The following is a 19,033-nucleotide window of genomic DNA, read 5'->3' as shown; positions in this document are numbered from 1 at the left end:
TGAAATAAGATAACTGCTTTGTCCACAGATATTACGGATGCAGCCACTGTGAATTTCACCTTAAATTAATTACACGTTTAAAAACTGCTGGCCAAATGAATACAGTGGAGTACAGGTAAGCTGGACCTGAGCTTATTAAATACCAATATTACAGTAATATTCAGAAAGCAAGCAGATATTTTACTGAGGATACCTACATACATTAAAGCAAACAGTTCCTATATTCTGGCAAGAATGAAACTAATGATTTACATTATTCATATTTATACGGTTCTACAATAATGAACATGAAAGTTAAAGGAATATTCCATTTTCTTAAAAGAAAAATCCAGATAATTTACTCACCACCATGTCATCCAAAATGTTGATGTCTTTCTTTGTTCAGTCCAGAAGAAATTATGTTTTTTGAGGAAAACATTGCAGGATTTTTCTCATTTTAATGGACTTTAATGGACACCAACACTTAACACTTAACTCAACACTTAACAGTTTTTTTCAACAGAGTTTCAAAGGATTATAAACAATCCCAAACGAGGCATAAGGGTCTTATCTAGCAAAACGATTGTCATTTTTGACAAGAAAAACAACAAACATGCTATTTTAAACCACAACTTTTCGTCCAGGTCCGGTCCAGCGCGACCTAACGTAAATGCTTAGTGATGTAGGGAGGTCACGTGTTACATATATAAAACGCAAATTTGCGGACCATTTTAAACAATAAACTGACACAAAGACATTAATTTGTATCATTCCACATACAACAACGTAGGAACGGTCCTCTTTCAACACACTTGTAAACACTGGGGTGGAGTTTCGCGTTCGTCCTCTGTGACCTCTTGACGTCATGACGTATTGCGTGGGGTCACGCTGGCGCTTTCAGGACCGGATGAAGATGAGAAGTTGTGGTTTAAAAGAGCATATTTGTTATTTTATTGTCAAAAATGACAATCGTTTCACTTGATAAGACCCTTATGCCTCGTTTGGGATCGTTTATAGTCCTTTGAAACTCCGTTGAAAAAAACTGTTAAGTGTTGAGTTAAGTGTTGGTGTCCATTAAAGGACAAAGTCTGTATTTTACACTTAAAGCCCTGTTTTCAGATTGTTTATGATGAAATCGAACGGTTTTGACTGAAATTTCGACATATGCGGCTGGCCCGAGAATTTTCGGGTGTTTGTTGTTTCACCTCCACCTCTATAATGGCTGCATAGGTGCACTGGAACAATCTTTCCTAAAATGCATTAAACTTTCATTTACAAAGACGTGAAACTCACCGAGTGGTCAGGGGTGTTCACTGATATGCTCACACAAAAATCGCTGCAAAAGACGCATTCCAACAGGTTTTATCGTAGTTTTTGTCCAACTCCATTGACTTGTATTACATGTGCTGTGAGGTACGGTATTACTTCGCCCCGAGAATGGAAATGGAGTTGTTTCTATTCTTGCAATTGGCAAAGGTGGATTATCGCCACCAACTGGGCTGGAGTGTCTATTATTCAAGCTCTCAGCGGAAGAATGTACGGGTGTGAGGCGTTTGGAAAAATAGGTCCACAAGTTTACAACGAAAGGCTTAAACATCTTTTAAAAGCATCTTTTGCAGCGATTTTTGTGTGAGCATGTCAGTGACCACCCCTGACCGCTCGGTGAGTTTCACGTCTTTGTAAATGAAAGTTTCATGCATTTTAGGAAGGATTGTTCCAGTGCACCTGCATCTGAAAACAGGGCTTTAAGTGTAAAATACCAAACTTGTCCTTTAAAGTCTATTAAAATGAGAAAATCCTGCAATGTTTTCCTCAAAAAACATAATTTCTTCTCGACTGAACAAAGAAAGACATCAACATCTTGGATGACATGGGGGTAAGTTATTGGGATTTTTTTATGAAAGTGTAGAATTCCTTTAAGTGTAAGATAACCTGGATATGAGTGCAATTGACTGCAAAGAGACTAAAAATACCCAAATTTACCCAAAATGAAGGCTTAAGGTCAGATTTACCCTGTTGCTTGTTTTACAAATTCAACAGTAGCCTATAAAAAGAGTTTCCTTGTTAACAATAGTAAATTTAGAATTTAGGTTACGTTTGAACCAATTTCATATTTAGTTTCATTAAAGTGCCTGTCAGTGAGTCTAACTGTGATGCAGTCTTTCAGCGTCACATTCTTTTCAACAGTTTATCACAGCTTTGCCAAGAACCCAATATTGCTGAAGTTTTGCCTCGCAAGCTTGGTTGGCCGACTTCAAAGGGATGCCTTCTCATTTCAACACAAGGGGGAGGAGGAGGAGGGGTCTTGCGGCCACAATAAGCCAGTATCAATCTACGGGTGAGGCCCGAGCTCTCATCAGAAGCCCACGCATTGGCCTTCGACATGAATGGATCAAAGTAAAGGGTCATAGAGAGAGACCCGACCGGGGGACCCGTGCTGGTAGATGAGGGCCGCTGGCTGAAGGGGAGCTTGTCCTAAATAACTCACCTGGTAGGCAGCGCCAGTTTCTGCAGCATGTGAACCAAGTTCTGACCTTCAGAGGAACCCCAACAGGAGCTGCCAACTGAACTCATCTGTGTAAGAGAGAGATGAAATAAAACCAGCTTATTGAACAATACAGACTGACATACAGTGTCGACCAGCAGCGGTGTGAAATCTCAGATTGAGTCACTTATAAACGCACTCGATTTATCAAGCCGGGCTGAAAATAGCAGGAAGAATAACCCGTGTGACTCTCTAGTACAGTTCCTCTGATATGACGTGTCTGTTTTTAGAATTAGCAGCTCTCTACACTTCAACACGACAGGCTCTTACAATGGCATCTCTGTAGCGCCTCACAGATGAGATGTTTGATCTGAGTGAATGAGGGTCAGGGAACAGCACAGGACAGATGCTTCATCTTTTAAAGAGCCATCAGTGAATGCTGGGAGATCTACACCACACACTGGAGGCAATTGTGGAGTTTCTTTCCTAACTCATAGACTACTACAAATCTATTTGACATGTTTTGATGGAAGAAATATGGAAATTATATGAACATTTTGAATTTAAAGGTGCCAAAGAATGCATTGAAAAAATCTGTTACATTGTTCTCTGATATCTACATAGAAGGTAATAGACTTTATCAAGTGCAAAAATGATCCAGAGATGGTTTTATATGTCCATTTACAACTCTAGGATTTGCCTTCAGAATGAAATGGTCTATTATTACCTTATTTGAAAAGGCCATGAATAATGTTGAGCTCTGCTCTGATTGGCTGTTTATCAGAGCAGCTCCTTTCAGTAGCTCTGTGTGTGTCTGTATCAGACAAAGATACAGAATTTGAGTAACAACTAATTGTTTGAAGACTGTTAATGGATGTTTTTGAGTGGTAAGTTTGTGTTTTTTTCAGTATGGACCTGCAAAACGTAACTGTAACGTCAATAGTAGAACTTCAGTCTAAACACTAGCATATAGCATTAACTAGCATATAGCGCTAACTCAACAGTCACAACTTTGTTTTAGCATTGCAACAACATTGTTATTAATTTAAAGCAACACTATGTGTTTTTTTACCTTAAAATAATGTCTCTAAAATTATTTTAGTGATAGAACAACTTTTAACTGGACAAATTGTACTGTTGCTGCAACCTGAGCAGCCTCCTAGCTGCTACAAGCACACTCTGAAAGTGGCGGTGGAGGGTAGGAAAAACAGCCCCGCCCCTCCCCCTGCCTGCAGAAGAGTGTCTGATACCAGGCACTGGTGCGCTTTTCAACCACATGGGGGAGCTGTAAGTCATTTTTAAAATGGAAACTACATAGTGTTGCTTTAATGTGCAATTTAATGTTGGGGCATACATCTCAACTGTAGCATCACAGATTGGTGTTATGTTGAGATTGGCTTGTTTTCCAGCGGCCTTTTGCATAGAGACAGAGCGTAATTATGCTAATTTAAAAACCACGCCCACCGGGGGAAAACAATTAAACCGTCTCCATTGACTTTGTATTCCGAGAGGCCCTCTCCTTGTCAATTCTGGCTTATAACAAAAACAGAATGATGCCTAAAAGCTGCTGTGTGACAAAGTGTAGCCGTAAAACTCAGCCTTTAAAGGTGCAGTGTGTAATTTTTAGAAGGATCTCTTGACAGAAATGCAAAATAAAATACATAACTGTATTATCAGGGGTGTAAAAAAACCTTTCATAATGAACCGTTATGTGTTTATTACCTTAGAACGAGACCTTTTTATCTACATACACCGGGGGTCCCCTTACATGGAAGTTGCCATTTTGTGCCACCATTTTTCTACAGAAGCCCTTAACGGACCATTTTTTTTACTAAGTTGTCACCGACAATGACATGTTTGTCTGGTGGTGGCTACCGTAGCTTCTCTATGAGTTTCAAAAACGAGAGGTGAGCTGTGGACTAAGCCGTTGGTTGCAATTCGCAACCTCACCACTAGATGCCACTAAAATGTACACACTGCACCTTTAAGAAGAAAAAAGGATTGCCAACTACGTTTCCCTCTAGTGGGCGCAGTTCTACTAATAGTAGTACTATGAAAAGTTGCCTGTTTCCACTTTTGTGTCTTTAAACGCTCGTTTTTTGGGGTCGACAGCTTATAAAAACTTATTTCTGGGTTTTCATGGAAGAAATATGGAAATTATATGAAATTTTTGAATTTAAAGGTGCCAAAGAATGCATTGAAAAATCTGTTACATTGTTCTCTGATATCTACATAGAAGGCAACTTTAAGTGCAAGTGCAAAAATTATCTAGAGACGGTTTTACATGTCCATTTACAACCCTATTAAAAAATTCCCATAAAAAATGCAGCCTATCTTACAGAAATTCATGCGTATTTTACAACTTAGCTAATTTGAATGAATTTGTACCAAGTGAATAATTATAAGAATGTTACAGGGGCGAAAGCAAATTGTACAAAAACAAATGTCGAATTAGCCATCTCGTAAAATACGTACAGATTGTAGCAATGCTGACATCGGGGGCACACGCGTCAAATTTCTGGGTCGAAAAATCTGTTTTCAGCCCACGCAGTACTTTTAAATGTGTGTCATGCAAGATCCACTTCTCGCCGAGAGGTTGTAGTATGTTTTTACTAAATACGACATCAAATAGGTCAAGTCCGACCACCGGAAGCGTTTGATATTTTTAACTTTCAACTCGGAGGAGTTTTTAATTCACAGCAACTGTTTAAATATTTGTGTCGCTTTCAACCAGGCGGTGTGCTTCCACTAAGCTCTGGTCTCTAATAAAAGGTAGATGGACCAAAATAAATATCTTTTATCTTGGTCCTGAAACATTGTATTCTAAGTCTATGGTGGAGAGGGTATTTAAATAAACCGCGGAAATTTAGTAGTCACGTATCTGTCAGAACGTCCACTGCAGACATCGTTCTAAAAACCATGGTTACCATGGGTCTGATGCACATTCCAACTAAAGTTTGATGCCCATTCCAACTAAAACAGTAAAAGTTTATAATTTATTTTGAAAGTACTAACAAAATTCTACCTTCTGTTAAAATTTCATGCAAATATCTGATAAAATGAGAAAGTTACAAGCAAAAACAAGTGAATAAGCAGCATTTCGGTCACACACATTCCATAGACATCCATATATAGCTTTTTCTTCTGATTTCGAATATTAAAAAAATATAACTTTGTCAATACTCAACAGATTTTTACATTCCTGGTATCTTTGTAAATGGGAATGTCTGCTCTGTCTATTCATGTGATACATTTTGAGTTTGGGGGTTTTGAAAATTTTGTCATACCTACAGATTGCCATGACATTGTGTTGGAAAATCACAGATGAGATCTATTTAACATTTGAGTAATTTCTCCTACACTACACATCAATGAGATTTAATAGAGAGCAAATGTAAACTTGAGCTTAAAGCGCTACTATATAGTTTTTTGACGTTATTTCATTGGTAGTCTTAACTGGACGCATTCTCCTTCAGCTGCAACCTGAATAGCCCCCTAGCGGCTTCAAGCACACACAAGGTTCATGTTCGGGTAGAAACACACATCCCTACCGTTTCTGCATTCACAGTTGCAGCAGCTTAGTCAACAAATTCATGTGTATTGCTCTGCCCACGCGAAAGCTTATACATATATGTTTATCTATTTAAAGAAAAACATTTTCTGGAAGGCATTCGACTTTTGTAAAAATCATGAAAATGCTGGCTTTTGTTAAAAACACTGGCGGGGAAAGAGTTCAAATCACCACATTGACATTTAAACAATCATTGTTGTTAAGCATTGCTTCAAAAAAGTATTTCATCAAAAGAGTTAGGAAATGACAATCACCTTCTAAAAATCAAACTTTGAGAAATGGAGTAGGGGAATGACAACTTCATTTCACCAGGGGCCTCATTTATAAAGCATGCGTACGCAAACATCCACGGGAAAGTCCATATTTATAAAAAATATGTCTTTGACATGAAAAGGTGCTTAGGGCCACATCAGGGTCTGAGCATACGTACGCACTTTTGCTTGTCTGATTGCTGCAGGTTTTTGGAAATATAAGCCATTCTTGCCGCTCGAAGTTGGGTTATAAACATTGACAAGTGCTCTTTTATGTGTCTATAGCACTATTCGGACGGGATTAGTTTTCCAAACGACGTTTGAGTTTCAACGTGTCCCCCAGGACGTCTGTGATTTTATGTACCGATTCGGACAGGATTAAAATGATGCAGGCTATTCCAGAGATGGGAGTGTCTGTTTCATGCATTTGGGCATTGCAGTAGCACGTGCTCTGGATACGCGTGTTTGTAATGTTTAATATTTTGCTTTAAATGTAAAATTATGACAGAACATGTAATATTATTCATTTAATTTTAACAAATCAAATAAAATATACAAATCCTACTAAAGTAACGTTAGCCTACTTATTTTATATAACTGTCTGCTTATAATAAACACAAAGAAATGAAGGAATAATGATTAATAAAAATTTATTATCTTTATTAATTAACATAACCATTCCGGAGTTAAACAACTTTGAACGGAGTTTCTTATAACGTTAATGATATTACAGTGTTTAGTCTTAACAGTGTTTGATATTCAGCTCGTCTTGATTTAATTATTTTATTTTGCCGAATGCGAAAAAAACATTCATATCTGAATTAATGGGACTCAGGAAATACAATATACACGCATTAGTAAGACCTTAAGGCAGATCACGTTGGCCAAAACACGAAATGAACCGCGTTTTCAAAAGATATTGCGGACAAACACAGACATTTGCATTCGGACGGGATTAAATTTCTCAGAGGACCTCTGAGTTCGGCGGAAAAACAGTAGGTAAATTGCTCTGGAATTCTTACGGAGGTCGTCAGAGAAAAACACAGACATGGCCGATTCGGACGGGATTAAAAACACAGAGGACCTCTGAGAAGCACAGTTTTCTCAGAGGTCCCCCTGTAAAACTAATCCCGTCCGAATAGGGCTAATGACATTAATTAGGCATCATTTAAAGGTGGAAATCTGCAATTGTTTAGCTGCACACAATTTCAAGCTCATTTGCAATTTTTAGATCTCACGTCTAAAGTGAGGTTTTTATGTGTACATTCGTTTTATGAATCACACATGCACGCTTTAAAAAAAATGGTCGTCAATTAATTTTATTAACGATTAGTTGGTCTGTGACGTCACATGCTCCCGCGCGCCACCACAGGCGTCTGCTTCATACAGCACAAACTGTGCGCTTAAGCGCAAGCTGACTGCTCAAAGTCAGGCACATTTTTTTTCATACAACACTAGCTGCACGTTTATCAGGCTCTTCTTCTTGTTGCCAGGTCCTCTGCCTTTTGAATTTTGAATTGGGCTACTTTTAAACTGTTTCTGCGGATTAGATAGGAAAGGATTTGGTTCATTAGTTGGTATTTGGGCTGTGAATAGGCATTGAGATGCTTTTGGACTCATTTTGAATGGCCATTGGGCTGGTTTTGTTACGCAGATCTGGCAACCCTGACAGGATAAAGATGGAAGCAAACGCGCAAACGCTTTTGATAAAGGTTTAATTTCGTCCTTAAATATAAGTGAGTTTGTATTTGTTTGTTGTTGGGTTTTTAGAAAAACACATCTGTTTTAAACTAAAGGGGAAACTATAGGTTTTTATTACTGTAAAAAGGCACATATATCAGTTTCATATCATAATGGCTAATTTATTTAGTTAATAACGAATAATGTTGATTCTCATCAAGGTCTTAAGTTGAAGATTACAATGAGTTTAATAATCTGTGGCAAAATTTCCTCCCCAGCACATCCCTGAATGTTTGTTTATGTTTTGACATTTAAATATGTTTTACTATTTAAAAGCAACACAAACTTTTTTATTTAAGGCTTAAAACATCAAAATCAAAAAGATTATATTTGTAAATACTCACTACACTGTTAACTCAGAGATTGTCTTTACTTAAACAATCAAGTAAGCATCACTTAATATTTTCTGTTTTGAAGCCAAAGCTTAAAAAGTTTAGTTGATTTAACTTTTAAGCTTACAAAATCCATTAAACTAAAACATTCAAGTAAAATGAACTTAAAATTATTATTTCATGTTGTGAGGAATACCCATAATCCTTTGCGCATGAATATTTTGATTATTTTCAGCTTTTTCACAGAATAAAAACTGATAAGAACTTTCACTACTTAAATATTTGTTAATAAAATGTCATATAGGTTCAAGCTCTTATATTATTGATGTTGTTTTGTTGTAAATTATAATTTTGTGAAGTCACCGTTCAGGTGATCAGTGTTTCCGTATGTGAACCCTGTTCAGAACATTTGATTGTATTTCTCTCCACAGTTTTGACAATGTATGTCAAAAACACAGTTTGGTGTGTGTATTTTGGAGAATTACGTTTATTCAATGATTGACTTAAAGTCAGTCATTAATTTTGTGTTATAATACCATTTATAACATCAAAAGTTATATAAAGTTATATGCAACAGGTTTCCTCACAAATTTCTAGTAATGTCAACTAACCCGAGTTAAGAGTGCAGGAATATTGGAAGAAATTTAAACATTAAGTACATTAAACTTAAAATTAATTGTTATTTCAACCAGGCAAAATTAACTTTTTTAGGGCAAACGAGTTTCCATAAATTTGTATAAGTTCAATCAACCTGTATGGGTGTACAGTGTATGTAGTAGCGTGTGGCTTTTGCACTTTGTTGCACAAAAGTACACTTGCACACATAAATACCCAAATTAGTGCCTTATTTAGTTATAATAAGGAAAAACTATATAATTGAGTACTATTTAAGTTTTTATCCTATTAGTCAATCGATAAAAAAAATCACCTGATTGATCGATTATAAAAATAAACGTTAGTTGCAGGGCTACAATATAAGACACTGTATAACATTTCTCACCTATTATCAATACACACTGTCAACAGAGATCAATACACATACTGTAAATTACAAATAATAATGTAAAAGCCGAGTGAATAAACTGACCTAACAAAAAACCACGCTCTAGTTCTCCCTGAAGTCTTTATGCAGCATTTTATGCCTCAGATTACGAAGACGTATCATAAAAATATCCCTTTTGTGATAGAAAGAGACATTTTTCTGAAAAAAAGTGCAAAGTATATTTTAATGACCAACAATAAGTATTTATAACCGGTAAAGTTATTCAAACCTCCTGCCATGGGTAAATGAGGCAGAAAAGTATTTTGGAGCCGGTTGCATGACCATGAAAGCCAGTAGGACGTCACCTTGCACAATGACATGGAAACTCTCATAGCTGTGTGAAGATAATCAAATTCAGTCCTTGAACATACTGAGATCAACTCGCCAGCAACTGGCACTTTAGTAGCTTGTCTTACTCTGCGTTTTATGTCTCGCTCTCTTTTATGCCGAGCCACATCTCAAGAAGAAGCCCAAAGACTGTGACAGCACGTTCGCAAAATGCTTTCAAAACAACCGGGCGAAACACAACAGGGTGACAGCTTGCGCACAAAAGTGGTGTCTAAGGAACAAATGCAACTCCTATGACACTAAAGAACAAAATGTAAGTTTTTGTATTTTTCAAAGAAGCCCTTGATGGAGGAATAGTGTAATATAACCCTGAGTATGAAGGGGCTTGTGCTCTTTATCTCTGATGTCACCAGCACAGCCCACCCATCCGACTCACTGTACGTCCGTTACCAGGCAACAAGGTTATGTACCCGGCAAAACAATCAATCTTATATTCTTCCTGATTTTCTTCCTCCACGATAGTCCAGCCATCATTACAGCTGCTTTACAACAAACACGAGAGTGTGTTTATCATTGATGGTAAAAACAAAAGAGATCAGTTAGGATTGGGACATCTGGTGCACAAACTGTTGCTAACTGAAAACTGCAGCTTTCTCTGAAGGGTTACAGAGAGAGAGATGTATTAATAAACAAAAGAGTGTCTTTCTGGAGTGAAACGATATGTTTGTGAGAGAAAACTATTACTTTTTTTACAGACTTTGTAAACTGAAAAACTAAGCGGAGGAAGAAGACCACCAATATGGATAGCACCAGTTTATTATGTTTTGGATTAAAACCTTTAAAACCCGTTTTCTTTTAGTCATGGAAGTAAAAAAGCAGGCTTTTAATTGCTTTAAATGTATGGCTATCCAATATCATCAAAAATAATTTACAAGTATGTAAGAAAAGGTTTGTACTGTAAAAATACATTATTTGTAACAAACAGGAGATAAAGAATTTACAAACGGCTCTCATTTCAGCACTTGGACAGCGTCACTAGATTTTTTAAGAATTACTTACAAATGTTTCTCATCTCACCATATCCACAGGTACAGAGTCATCAGATACAATAAATCCGTGAGGTAGCATTTTAAAAAAACATTTAATAACAGATGCATTTGTTTAAAGCAAAGCATTTATTTACTTACCAGGCTGCAGGTGAAGCAGCTCTTTGCGCCTTCTAACGTCTCATAATTAGTCCTCATTTATGTCCAAGAGACTCAATAATAATCTTTTACATTCAATTACTTTCATATTTAAAAGCGTTTTTGTGCTGCTGCGCATTCATGTATGCTATAAGCAAACCTGCGTTGTCGTCCCGTTTAGGCGCATATTACTAATGCGCTCTTTAAATAACAAAAAAGTCTATTTTAGTTGCCTCAAAATAGCAACGCGCCAACAATACGCCTGAACACACCTCGTTTACAGACCAGAACGCCCATGGGCGCAAAAGGGGGCGCAAATGCATTTGCTATTTAAACAACGAGGCGCTAAACGTGAAAATTATAATTGTGCAGGGTGGAAATAGCAAATGACACTTGCGTCGCACATTGCGCTGCATTGCGCCGGGTGTAAGATAGAGCCCATCAGGGCCATTTTATGATTCATTGATATACATTTCTTACATATACTGTTCCTTTAGGTAGATTAAACTTAACAGTCTTGCAGTACTGGCTTCATTCAGAATGTAAAGTGCAACATCACTTTATGCTGTGTTAGGGGCCGTTCACGTATCGCATCTTTTGCGCGCTCAAGTTCGTTATTTCAAATGTATGCGTGCGGTATACGTGCTCATAATGGAAGCGACGATGTCGCGACGCAAATGTGGTGCGACCCTCTTGTTTTTCCAGGAGCGTATTCCTCCAAAACATCTCAACTTTTCAAAATGCTGCAAGCGCACCGCAGGTCATGTGACAAGAACCTACATGCCTAGCGTTTTCCATGCTTTTCAGGCGCAACATGTGAACAGCCCCTAACACAGTACACCATATATTCATATCTCGTCCCTCGCTCTAGATAACTTGCAGGATATAATTTCGCGTCATGGGAATTATTTGCTTAAAGCGGAAGTCCACCCTAAAACAACATTATGCTTCAACACTATATTTCATCACATATATTGCTGCCATCAAATGTACTAACTCCATATCAAAAATTTAAGCTTTTAACTGCTTCAGTAATGGTGATTTGACGCGTCAACCGGAAGAAAAATGCACGACTACATATTCTGAATGTTCTAAATTGAGGCAGGTCTTGAGGCGAGATGATTGACAGATGATAACGCTCTTTGATTGACAGCTTCACGCTAGCTTGCTTTGCCCGTGTTCATAATAATAACAACTTTCTACATAGTATGTTTACCGTAGTTACACAAAACAAGCAACAACTAAGCCAAATAATGTTTTAGATATTTTGAACATTTTACATTGCCTGAGTCCGTGGAAAAACTGGGCTGAAAACAGTACTCGAAATCTTCCTGACGAAAGTGCTGGCTGCATATTCTAATTTTCGAGTAATCTGTTAGTGGTGTGTCAACTGAGGTAAACAATAAAAACTCCAGGTGGCTTGAATTTGTTGTCCTTACATCCACATACTGCACAGGTTCTAGTCATCTTTTATCGAGGGTTTTGGTGATTTCCCCTTCAGAGACGGTAAAAGCGGAGTTGCTCTTTGGTTGAGTTCGTCTGCCGGCTAACTTCAAGTTGAGTTTGAGAGCAGGTTAAGCGGTAAAAGAAGCTATTAGGCTTGTTCGACTTCATGCGGCTCCGCAAGAATCGACATCCGGATGACGTCAAAGTACCGAGAGAGCGATTTGCGAAATCACACGGAGGAAGTCATCTTTGAAGTCATCCGGCTGTCATCCACATGAAGTCGAACAAGCCTTAAGGCTGCATTGATCAGTGGTTAGTGGATGGAGCTAATGACTCTGGTTAAGTGAGTCCATCAAAGACCGTTACGATAATTCCACTTCAACACACTATCAATCTAATTTATCGAAATCGTGCAAATTTCTTTTTTTTCTCATGTAAAATTGAAATAAATTACCTGTGATAACAGGCTAGCATGTCTAGGGTTCAATTCCGCTTTAAGTTAAAAATTTTCAACTACCACTGACGCCACGTTTAAGGCGAATAGCACGCGTTCGCGTCATTCACATATCCCACATGAATTTGCATCTATTCGCGTCTTTGCATTGACTTTATATGTAATCCACTCGCTAGAATAATTAACCCACACTCCAGATTTTATTTTTGTTTGATTATTGATGTTAACGTTTAAGGAGCCGTTCACAAAGAGTCAAGGTGCTTCTTTGTTCTTTCAAAAGCGTTTAAGAGGTTGCGCATCCTCCGTTTGCTACGCAACCATGAGACGCACTCTCCGTGACATCCAGGATAACAGAATGCGTGATTGGATTTTATTGCTCATCTGCACTTTACATCAATCATATCATTGTCACCATGTGATCAGTTAATCGGGTCGAGACTTTGGAATGTTCGTCTAGAAAAGATCTGCAACTCGGTGTTACTCAGAGAAGAGCTGCGGCTGGGTTCATGTGTCACAGCTTTCATTGGCGACACCTCATAAGGAGTGCAAGCGGGAGATGTAATGCAACACAACGGATGAGGAAAAAGCCATCAGGTGCCCATGTTATGAAAAGAGAAAAACAGGCAAAAGATAAAAGATGTATGCAGCTTACTCATCACAATATGAGTGAAAATAAACCAAAATGGTAGGCTATAATAGTTCATAAATATATTCAGAAATTTTATTTGTTAGTTTAGTGCAAAGTTTTAATAGAAAAAGTTATTTAAGATAAGGTTAAGAAAAGTTTACTTTATGGGAAAAAAAAGCACGGTGTGAAAGCACGGTTGATATTTTTTAAGTATTATTATATCCTTAATATTATAATTTAAATGCATATACAGAAATATTGTGATTTGTATGTTAAAATAGCTCTCAGAAATGGCCCCAAGCCTGTTTGAGTTGGAGACCCCTGCACTAATGCAAACATACCCTGCGTCCGAAATCACATATTGCGGCAGTAGGTACTGAATTAGATGAAGTAGCTACTCATCGACTGTTAAAACAGTAGATACTATATAGTATGAATATGGATAGCATAAATTAATTCAGAAGTACTACATCTACCATGTTGATACATAACAACAACTAAGTAGTTAACCGGAATGAGGTTAAACAAGTGCAACTTAACCACAAGGGACAGATGTTTAATATATGTATTTGCATTTTAATAGAGCCGAGTTAATGCTTTCTTATATTTTTGAATAAACCAACGTCTATCCTTCTTCTTCTTCATTGGATAACTCATCTCCTGGGGGCTCACGGGATAGTCGAATGATCATGCATGGAATGAACACTACAAGATCTTGCCGGAAGTAGTAGGTCATCCGGGCACTTTCGCCTCCTGTTTTTCTAATGCTGAGTTCGGGCAAACTACTCACCTCGCCTATTTCGGACGCAGCAATAGTCTTAGTTTTAGGCCCGGGGTGTAAACACATCCAACAGCAAAACATCATCAAAACAAATAGGCATTGCCTGCTAGTTCGAAGTTTACTGCACACCCCTGTTGAACATGAAAACTGCTGTGTCAATGTGAGTTTACTCTTTTTGCTTTTCTTGCTTTTTTTTCGCCATCTCAGCAGTAGCAAGACGAGGTGGTAATATTTATCACCGTACAGTTTAAATCGCTATCGCAACACAACTCACAGCCCTAGCATGGGCATATACGATGATGTTTAGGTGACTCAAAGATGATGTGGATCAATACCAATCCTGACTTCAGGGCGAAACAAGATGAGAACTAGCAGAAACTATCACATAAACAAACCTTCTCTCTTAAGTCCCCCTCCTAAACCTAAACAAGCTCGGTTACACATTTAATATGCAAGCAGCTTTCTACTTTCCCCACTTCAAAGGCTGACATGGAACAGCACACCCAAGTCCTTGTAATTACCAATTGAATTAACATGTCTATTAGCATATTAGTATAACAGATTCTCAGATGAGGTCTTAAGGGAGACTTCATGTTCCCTGCACTCATTCGCTCAAGTGCACGACCTGCCGTTCGGATAAGAGGCTGAGATAAGAGGTGGAAATGAACTCAATCTATCTACAACAAACACACTTTCTTCAACAGATACATAAGCATATTCAAGATGATCAGATGAGCTTTAACAGACAAACAAAAGGCTAAAGAAATACTGTTGTCTATGAGAAGATAAAGGTATGATAAAGGACCTTTCTGTCATATCAGAAAAAAGGATTTAATTTAGTTTGGGACATTTTTGTGATAAAATCATCCTACATAATGTAAAGAACATCTTTAATATTGACTGAGTAAGGTCAATGTTTGGGAAGCCATCTTAGTACTTTGATAATCCTAATCTCATAATTAGATTGAAACTTTATCTTGTATTTCACAGACAGGGTCACATATTCATTTACAGAAAGCACTGTTGTGGGATTCTAGTAGAGATCTAAAGTTAGTGGCGTGTTGCGCGTTGTTCATTATGCTATTTTAAGGGTGCAAACTTGACCATAATGTATGCATAACGCGCACACACTTTGCTTATCTAATCTACACAGATGCAACAGTTATTTTTGCAAATCATAAATTGTTACAATAAAAAATATTAACACATGAGATGAGGAAAATCATTGTAGTGAGCATTGTGGTGATAGTTGTGTGGCTGCGTTAAAAAATTTTCATGCAAATAACGATTAAAATATTTTCATAAGTTTGTTGTGTGGCTGTATTACGTTTATTTTATGTAAATAATAATTAAAATGTTTTCATAAGAAACCTTAATGTATGTGAACTTGATTTGTAAGTGTACTTTGGGGTTGGACTGCTTGCGTTTCTTGGCTTTCAGCGGTGAGGGTGGAAAAATGTCCTCTGCTGGCGTCAGGTCATGTGTAGAGGCAGACCCCCCCCACCCCGTTACACGGCGTGCCCGATTTATGCTGGCAAGCTTGGGATTCCCCCGTCTCCTGACATCATTGTAGCGCTTGGCGCAACGATGGGGATTAGGGGTGGAACGGTACATGTATTCGTTTCAAAACGAATCGGTACGGGGGTTACGGTTCGGTGCATGAATTTAAATGGAGAATACACAGTATGAAAGTAAAAAAAACTTGCGTGCAAAATAATTAATGTAATGCGGAACTACTGTTAGATCCACGGGTTTTTTATGGACAGCTAATCTGTTGCCCCGCTTTAGCTCTGCAGCTCTGATTGGCGCTGATGCATCCGAGCTCCGCCTATGTATGCGCTCTATCAGAGCCCGTCTACATTCTGGCACTCTGCAGTTTTTTGTCAGGTCGATGCCGGTGTTGTGTCGAACTCAGTTCCCCCTATGTTTCCCTTTAGTGTAGTGCTTTTATAGCGTTTTCATCGCGTTACATTTAGAAAGATTAAAGATTTGAATTGGTTATACTAAAAAGGCATAATATCATGTATTTTATAATACAATTTATTAAATATTTCATCCATTTGACAGTTTTCTATTAGGGTATTCTTTTAAAATATAGCCTGTCTTTTTCTTTTTTTTCCTTTACTGGTTGTTTTCAAAATGTAATGTTTGCATACATAATTAAATAAATATTATACATATAATATGATTCATACTGTAAAAATAATTGACTTACCATTAAAAACAATACAGATACATTACAGAAATGCACACATATACATCTCAGTAGCCATTAAAACTTTAAATATATAAATAATTAAACCTATAACGTGATAAAAACGCCATAAAAACACTACACTGAAGGGAAAAATAGGGGGAACAGACTTCGACACAACACCGGTCCAGTCAGTTAGTGAGCAGCGATAGCGAGGATGGCAAGTGGTGTTCCACAAGAGTTAGACGCTCTGCCAGCCTCTTTAAGATCGCAAGTTTGGCAAAACTTCAGTTTTCCAGTCAGTTACAATAGTACAGGCGAGAGAGTGGTGGAAAAGACGAGAACTTTGCGTCGGCGTTGTTCAGCAGTTGTTAGGTATGTGAGTGGAAATACATCTAATCAGTGCTCTCAAGTCTTACGCATTCACCTTGACACACACGCATTTCAGTCAGTTCACATGCTCACACGCCACACTTTTTATTTCTCATGCTGAGAAGTAGGAGATAAATTGTCCTGGTAACATACAATTAATGGACGAGGCGCAGTTCTGTCGAGTTCAGCTGCTTTTTTAAAGTGTGCCCAACTTTACGCAGCGCCATCAGCGTCAGAGTACCGGGAGAAATTTTGCGTAGGAGGCTGATTTCAAATCGCTCTCGCGTTACTTTGACGTCATCCACTTGTCATTTCTTGCAGTGCCTCGTGAAGTCGTACACACCTATTAATTTATCCTACAAGCCTATTTTTTGTTCTTTAGTACATTAATATGAAATAAAGCCAAAATGTAATTTTAAAATGTATTTAGGTAACACTTGTAATACATTTGAACCCATATTTGTATGAAAGATGAGTACAAGATTACTTAAAGTGGTATACATTTTTGAAATACGAGATAGTATGTTAAATGCATTTCAGTTCATATTCATGACATCTGAAAATAACACTGATAAGGACACCTATGTTTTTAAGATTATCTTAAGTACTAAAAAAAATGCCGCCTTCATTTTTGTTTTGCTTTTCACTCCATTGTACCGAAAGTGAATCGAACCGTGGCCCCTGAACCGAGGTACGAACCGAACCGGGACTTCTGTGCACCGTTCCACCCCTAATGGGGATGCCAGCTGATGAAACAATTGTGGCTATTTCCTCTCACACCTGTTTAACCGACGCTGATTTGGGCGTGTTTTCCTATCCCCATACAAAACAACTTTTCTGTCTTTGGCTGCTCTTACAAGAACGTCGGTCTCCTCGGCTGTGAACCGCTCCTGGCGTGCGCCTGGTAAATCCGTCATAATAACAGCAACCCGCCATGGAATTTGCGCACTTGCGTTTAAAGGGAATGTTGGATGACGTTCTGATTGGTTTATTTGACGTTATGCCCAAACCACACCTATGAATAATGAATGAACCTACTTTAGACCAACCCCTTATTGATTTGCGCCCGGCGCAAGAGTTATTTCTCCCGCCGGGAAAATATCAACAGCGCCCAAGATCCGCCCACAAAGTCACTTGCCCTTTGTGCTTCGCACTTGCATTTCAGATCGTTAAAATAGGGCCCAATGTGTCATTTTGTGTTGATTTTGTGTTAAAATATAACACATGCTGTGTTAAAAGTAACACAAAATGTGTTGTTTCAATAACACACAGAGATGTGTGGATTCTGGGACAATGCATTTAGTGTGTTGTCCCAGAATCAACACTAATGTGTTGTTTTTAACACATTCGTATGCAGAAGGTACATACCCCAAAGTAAACGATGATAAGAGTTATCCTCTCCAACGTAAATCTCTTTTCTTGGACTACAACAAACACACGGATTGTAGGCAACAGTTTACTTCCGAGATTGATAATGTAAGACTGACATTATCATAATTCCTCCCGCTTGGGACTCACAGCCTGTAAGTTAATGCTTGGTAGCAACCGAATCTTTCAAACATGGTAAGGAGCGTCACATAAACCCAACGTACAGATTAGCTGGCCAATTAGGAACAGTTTTGTACCAAATCTGTGTGTTTTAGGAAGACGGGGAAATAGGAAGCTACAAAAATGTACGATATGTGGAAAATAATGTGTTTTAAACACGCAAACACTTTGTATTATACCAAACACACAAAATAACGTTGTTTTTAGCAATGAAATAGGTGCACTTTAACCCAACACTGGGTTGAAAAATAACCCAGCATTTTTAACTTCGAGTTTAACTTCGGTTCAGAACAAAGAATTCAACCTTGTAGCACATCTGCTTTAAAGTCCTTTCTTCCTCACAGCCTGCCTCTCATTCACAAAGTGCTACATGAAATCCAGAGGACAGAACAGCAGAGAGAATCATGATGACTCAAAGCAAACATTCAATTACATTACGTTTCTTCAGTCTGACCTCAAAGTACAAAGAATCCAGCAGAGGAGATGAGGGAAAAGAACCAGGCTTGCATGTTTTAATATTAACTTAATATCAATCAAAGACATTTTTTTCTGCTGAAAGTATTGAGTGCTGCTCAGCTGTGTAAAACCTGCAGTCATGATGCAGAGATGTTACTATGTGCATCACTATTATTGCCTTAAAACGAACAGCCACAGGCGTTCAATTGGTTGTGTTGGAGCACTTAGAAGAGCAGTGAATACTGAACTTCTGCTGTCACTGAAAATTTGGTTATCTTTCAT

The 19,033-nt window shown here is 38.0% G+C and overlaps 1 protein-coding gene across 1 annotated transcript in view; it reads right to left on the bottom strand.

The window, feature by feature from the left end:
• The window catches only part of ulk4 (unc-51 like kinase 4), a 213,579-nt gene that overhangs the window by 2,673 nt on the left and 191,873 nt on the right, over nucleotides 1-19,033 (bottom strand). The window contains exon 36 of the mRNA XM_073871899.1: nucleotides 2,468-2,543. Within this exon, the coding sequence (XP_073728000.1) occupies nucleotides 2,468-2,543 (76 nt within the window). The remainder of the gene's footprint in view (nucleotides 1-2,467; nucleotides 2,544-19,033) is intronic.

Source organism: Misgurnus anguillicaudatus, chromosome 10, assembly GCF_027580225.2.
Source record: "Misgurnus anguillicaudatus chromosome 10, ASM2758022v2, whole genome shotgun sequence".
NCBI classification, from domain to species: Eukaryota; Metazoa; Chordata; class Actinopteri; order Cypriniformes; family Cobitidae; genus Misgurnus; species Misgurnus anguillicaudatus.
This window is presented reverse-complemented; position numbering and strand designations above follow the sequence as displayed.